The sequence below is a fragment of the Otolemur garnettii genome, unplaced genomic scaffold (genome assembly GCF_000181295.1).
Source record: "Otolemur garnettii isolate 467f Iridium unplaced genomic scaffold, OtoGar3 scaffold00016, whole genome shotgun sequence".
NCBI classification, from domain to species: domain Eukaryota; kingdom Metazoa; phylum Chordata; class Mammalia; order Primates; family Galagidae; genus Otolemur; species Otolemur garnettii.
This window is the reverse complement of record NW_003852411.1, coordinates 29,534,537-29,540,747: the sequence shown is the minus strand read 5'-3', so window position 1 is coordinate 29,540,747 and position 6,211 is coordinate 29,534,537. Positions and strand designations below refer to the sequence as shown.

Genomic DNA, 6,211 nt, shown 5'->3' with positions numbered 1-6,211 from the left:
AGACGGTTTGGCTCCTTCTGAGCTAATTGTCCTTGCCTGGAAGCAAGGGAGGGAGCCAGTCTCCTTCTGATACCTTGGGGGGTGGGGAGGAAGTAGGGAGTTTACATTAGCCTTTTCATTTCCAAATGAAGTTTCATTAACCTCTTCATTCCCAAATGGAGTTACATTAACCTTTTCAGCAGCCGAAGACCGTATTATTCCCTTCCCATTCTCCCACGGTTCCCTAGCTTGTCATGCATTCTTTCCAAAAATCAGACTTTTTTAAAACGCTGCAAGACGTGGGGCAAATTGTTAAAAATTGGGACTGTCTCGCCAAAAGCAGTACGTCTGGTCACCTTAGATTATAGGCGTGATCCACCACGCCGGGCCTTTAATGGAATTTAGCACCGCCCTTCTCGCGTTAAGTCTGGGCTCCCGGGACAGCCACGGTCCTCCGAGGGAGCAGCCGAGAGCTGAGGCCCGCAGGGCCCGGGGAAGGAGATTCTAGCCGCCGCCACTCGGTGGTGGGGCCTACGGCACCCTGGTCTCTGGGCGCCGCCATGTTGGAGGCTCAGGGTCCCAGCGGTAGCTCCGACTGCCGGAGTCCGCGCGCGAGCGAGGTCAGCTACGCCGGGCAGATGCTGGAAGTGTTGCCGCAGGTGTACTTGGGTGGGGCCGCGGCCGTCTCAGAGCCGGACCACCTGAGGGCGGCGGGCATCTCAGCGGTGCTGACAGTGGACTCGGAGGAGCCCAGCTTCCAGGTGGGGACAGAGGTCGAGGGGCTACGGAGGCTGTTTGTGCCAGCGTTAGACAGACCCGACACCGACCTGCTGAGCCATCTGGACCGGTGCGTGGCCTTCATCAGTAAGGCCCGCGACGAGGGGCGTGCGGTGTTAGTGCACTGGTGAGTGGCAAGGTCATGGGGAGAATTGTCCCACCTCTCGTCCAGATTGGCTCCGTCACCCCTTTCCTCCGACAACACCTGGGAAGGACAAGGGTGGTCAAACTCCGAGGAACTCGTCCCACTCCCTCCCGCCGGAGGCGAGGGTCAGAGAGAGAGAGAGAGAGAGAGAGAGATATGCTTTGATTCATTCATGTTTTGGTTGGTTCTTTCTGCAGCAACAGAGTTATTTTGGGAGTGAAAGGAGTATGATCAGATAAATGACAAACTCCGGGCACCGGGAGGACTTTACAGCTTTCTGGGAGAAGCTAGACACACCCCCACCCCACTCCTGTGATTGTAACACAGACTGGGATGCTGGGTGTGTACTAAGAGAGATTAACGAAGGTTTAAGGTTATCCAGGCTTCTGAGGAAGAGCATATTATTTTGAATGTTTTTGTTTGGGGTGAGGGAGGTTGGTTGATGAAAGGGAGAATAGGTTATAATCTAAAGGACCCCTGGGCCTTGGCTAGGGGAGAGAAGGGGTCAGTTGCTGCCAAGACAAAAAGAACATCTTGATGGATATTTGGGAATCCCTAAGTAGTCCTTGGTTGGATTGGATGTCATAACAATGGTTTGGATATATTGAGCATTTACTGTGTGCCAGCAAAGGACAGAAAGTAGTAATAAAGCCAAAAGAAGACTGGGCCAAGATCTCTAGGGCATTGAATGCCAAGAGCAAAAACTTTGGATTAGTCCTGAAACTCTTAGAAATTTTTTAAAAACTACTGCAGTTATGTTGGTTTTGTTTTGTTTGAGACAGTCTCAAGCTGTTGCCTTGGGTTGAGTGCTTGGTGTCACAGCTCACAGCAACCTCAAGCTCTTGGGCTTAAGCGATTCGCTCGCCTCAGCCTTCCAAGTAGCTGAGACTACAGGTTCCGGCCACAATGCCCAGCTATTTTTTTTGTTGTTGTTATTGTTTTTTCAGCTGTCCCAGGCCTGGTTCCAACCAGCTGGCTTTGGTGTATGCAGCCATTGCCCTGCCTACTGAGCTATGGGTGCCACCTGCAGTTATGTTTGAATAGGTAGTGCATTTAAAGGGTTAAAAATTCTAAAGGAATATGGAAATAAAGGAATAAGTCTTTGTATATTGGTAGTATTTCAGAGGCAGTGGGTTTGAGTAGAAGTAGACATGCAGTGGATCTGAACTTTACCAATAATAGGGGGCTGGGTTTTGTTTTGTTTTAATTGTTGTTATGTTCTATTTTATTTTTGAAAGCCTCTATTTTCAGTCATGCAGGAGTCAGTCGGAGTGTTGCTGTAGTGACTGCATTTGTGATGAAGACCAATCTAGTTACCTTTGAAGAGGCCTATGGACATCTCCAGTCTGTCAAACCAGATGCTAAGTGAGTTCTTTGTTACAATATTCTGCTTTTGTGATGTGATTTTATTTAAAGAAATTTGAACTTTATATTTCTTTTTCATTATAGGATGAATGAAGGGTTTGAGCGGCAACTGAAATTATACCAGGCAATGGGTTATGAAGTGGATACCTCTAGTGCAATTTATAAGCAATACCGTTTACAAGTGGTTACAGAGAAGTATCCAGGTAAGTAATAATATCTAATGTGTACTGAGGTCTTTCCAGGTGTTATTACACTGAACAAATTATCTCACTTCCAGCAATCCTGAGAAACCGTTGTTTCCTTTTGAAACTATAGTTTAGCTGGAAATAATTTATTTGGAATCACATGTTCTGCAAATGGCCGGGCTGGGATTTAAACTCAAGTAGTCTGTGCCCAGAATCCAAAGACTTAATCCATATGCTCTTCTACCTCATCCTGGAATCTCTCTCGCTCTCTCTCTTTTTTTAAAGCTTGCTTCAGCCTGGAATTTCTCAATGTTGGAATTTGTTCTTTTTTTTTTTCAATTTCTGAGGTTAGCATTTGTTGCCTCAATTTAACATTAACTGAGTTTTGACTGAAAGTGCAGGGTCGATTTTAACAAATAAAAACATTTTAATTATGTCATATAGAGCTGCAAAATATACCTCAAGAACTCTTTGCTGTTGACCCAGCCACCACTTTGGAAGGATCAAATGATAAGGTTCTCTACAAATGTAGGAAGTGCAGGTAAAATGTTTTTATCCTCTAGAGATTTATCTTGTTTCAGGAGCTGAAAAGTACTTAAAGTTACATTATTTTAAATCTCTGTGGGAAGAAGTTTAATTGAATAATATAGATCTTTCTAATTTAAATCTCCTTTCAAGAAGAATATACATTTTTTTTCAATTATAAAATTTTAACTATGGGTCAGTGAAATACACAGAAATAGAAAACTTACTGGTTCATATAAAAGAACTAACTCTCACACTTCCTTTACTGATATTTGTGGTGAGGCCTTTAGGATGTCTTTGCCATGATGTGTAATCTTAGGAAACTGAACAAAATTTTGAGTGAGGGATCAAGAAGAGACCAGTTGTGTCTTAGATTCCTTAAGTAGGGTCTATCTCTAAAGAAAGCTGAGCAGGGGATGTTTGTGTGTTGTAGAGAAGAGTTTTCTTGGCAGCATCAATATTAGTGTATTTGTTGCTCAAGGGATTTCCTTTAGATTCAGAGGTCTGGCTCTTAGTGTGACCCTTCATTTTGATAACAGGTTAATTCTTTGATCTGCGATAAGTTTTCTAATAGGTTAGTGACTTGGGTTCCATCGTTTATTGGTGTTCTTTCAGCCATCATTGAACATCCTTTGTTTCCATTAAAGGGAGTTTAGGGGTCTTGACAGAAGGAAGAAAAGTCAGATGGTCAATGAGTCATTAGAGGCTGTCGCCTGAGAGGAGCTGGGGAGGTCAGTGTTCAGCAAGGCTCACCATAGACAGTATAGTGGCAGTGGCCTGGACCTTGGTCTCCTTCGGTTCCTTGGTAGCAGAGGGGAGGCTCCCCCATGTCTCTCTCCTCCCCTGTAGCCGGAGCCAGGGGAGTCCAGGTGGTCCAGGTGGCTGGAGGGGGTCTGCTGCCCAAATGTGGTGATTCTTTTCACTAGATATCCAGACTGGTCACTCGGAACACAAAATTATTGTTGGGTTGGATAATGTAGGGGAAATTACTTTACTTTACCAACTATTGGTGGATCAGTCTTCCAATACATCCCCTAGAAGCTTCCAATTTGCTTTCTCCTTAATTTCTTCCAAAGTAAGTTTTTAAAGCTGTGACTGATGTTTTTCTCATAACATCAGAACATTGTGTACCCAGAATTCCCAGCTACTACCCTGTTCCAGGTCTGAGCAGACAGCAGAAGGAGCATACTGAGAAAGGCTCTGGTTACAGGGTTCACATTCATTCTCCCTGGGGCTCCTCTACCTCAAAGGACAGTGCCCTGCTGTGCAGAGAGCTCTGTCTTGGCTCCCCTCTCCTGCCCTACCCTCCCAACCCTCTGCCCCAGGGTATAAATTCTTAAGACATGGTCTCACTTTGTGGCCCTGGGTAGAGTGCTGTGCTGTCACAGCTCATAGCAACCTGAAACTCTTGGGCTCAAGTGATCATCTTGCCTCAGCCTCCCAAGTAGCTGGGACTGTAGGCACCTGCCACAGCATCCCACTAGTTTTTTTATTTTTAGTAGAGACAGGGTCTCACTCTTGCTCAGGCTAGTCTTGAACTCCTGAGCTCAAGCAACCCACCTGCCTTGCCCTCCCAGTGTGCTAGGATTACAGGAATGAGCCACTACACCTGGCCTCAAAATATAAATTCTTAAGAAGTAGAAGTGATCAGTTTGTAGGGATTATTGCAAATTTCATTATAATCGGTATGATATTTGTCATTTGCATGTTTTACCTATTTTTTTTTTATCCTTTTAGAAGTCATTAATGTTTTTGTTTGTTTGGGGGTTGCAGGAGATCCTTATTTCGAAGTTCTAGTATTTTGGATCATAATGAAGGAAGTGGGCCTGAAGCCTTTGTCCACAAGAGAATGACGCTACCTTTCATGGTTAGCATAGGGCCTCGGTGTACATCTTATTTCATTGAACCTGTTCAGTGGATGGAATTCTCTTTGTTGGGAGTGATGGATGGACAGGTGAGAACACATTTCCTACAAATTTTATTGTATCATCTACATTTATTTCTTACATTTTATGCCATATTTTAACTATTATTTTATTCTGTTTATTAGCTCTTTCTGAAGATTGTATCTTTCTAGTTTAGTTTAGATAAGACTATTAAAAATAAACATTTTTTTTTTTTTTAAGACAGAGTCTCACTTTGTTACCTTTGGTAGAGTGTCATAGCATCACAGCTCATAGCAACCTCAAACTCTTGGGCTCACGTGATTTTCTTGCCTCAGCCTCCCAAGTAGCTGGGACTACAGGCACCCGCCACAATGCCTGGCTATTTTTAGAGATGGGGTCTTGCTCTGGCTTAGGCTGGTCTTGAACTCCTGAGCTCGGGCAATCCACCTGCCTCGGCCTCCCAGAGTGTTGGAATTACAGGCATGAGCCACCTTGCCTAGCCCAGTAAACTAGTTTTTTTAAATTAGCTGATCCAAAGTAGTGAATCATTGTTTGTTGAGAGCCTCAGTCTAAGTTAATAATTCCTTATAAATAAGACTATTTTTTTTATTCAACCACTATGCAAACAAGGAAGGCTATTTATGTTTTTTCCAATTTAAGACTAACATTTTAAAACTACTTAGACTATTTTTAACAGAATTTGAACTTTGTTAACAAGTAGGATACCAATCAAGGATTTAAAAATTAGGTAAAAAAAAATTTTTATTTTCTGTTGGCTTCATGTATCTCTTTTTTTTTTTTCCTGATCTTTTAATTTAGTATATTTGCTATGAGATTGGTTTCATTTTCTTTAAAGAATGTAGCTCCTGTGAATATCCTTTGGCAGCCACACTTCTTTAGGTTTAATTGATATTAATCTGAGGTAGTCTACAGTAATCTTACATCTCACTCTGTTGCCTGGGCTAGAGTACAGTGGCATCATCAAAGCTCACTGGAGCCTCAAACTCTTGGGCTCAAGTGATCCATCTGCCTCAGCCGTAGCTGGGACTAACAGGTGCATGACACCACATCTGGCTAATTTTTCCATTTTTATGTGGAGAGTGGGTCACACTCAGGCTGATCTCAAACCCCTAGGCTCAAGCTGTCCTTCCTCCTTGTCTTCTCGAAGTGCTAAGATTATAGGCATGAGCCACCATGCTGGCCCAGTTCCTATTCTTGATGGTATTATTTGTAGCAGTTAAGAGTTTCTTTTTTTTTTTAAGGCAGAGTCTCACTCTGTCACCCTGGGTAGAGTGGCAGTGGTGTCGTAGTTCACAGCAACTTCAACTTCAAACTCCTAGGCTTAAGCA

The 6,211-nt window shown here is 43.5% G+C and overlaps 1 protein-coding gene across 1 annotated transcript in view; it reads left to right on the top strand.

Annotated features, from left to right (window-relative positions):
- Window positions 1-419: 419 nt before the first annotated feature.
- The window catches only part of DUSP12 (dual specificity phosphatase 12), an 8,044-nt gene continuing 2,252 nt past the window's right edge, over window positions 420-6,211 (top strand). The window contains exons 1-5 of the mRNA XM_012802692.2: window positions 420-883; window positions 2,153-2,266; window positions 2,351-2,469; window positions 2,896-2,992; window positions 4,750-4,930. Coding sequence (XP_012658146.1) covers window positions 540-883; window positions 2,153-2,266; window positions 2,351-2,469; window positions 2,896-2,992; window positions 4,750-4,930 — 855 coding nt within the window. The 5' untranslated portion in view covers window positions 420-539. The remainder of the gene's footprint in view (window positions 884-2,152; window positions 2,267-2,350; window positions 2,470-2,895; window positions 2,993-4,749; window positions 4,931-6,211) is intronic.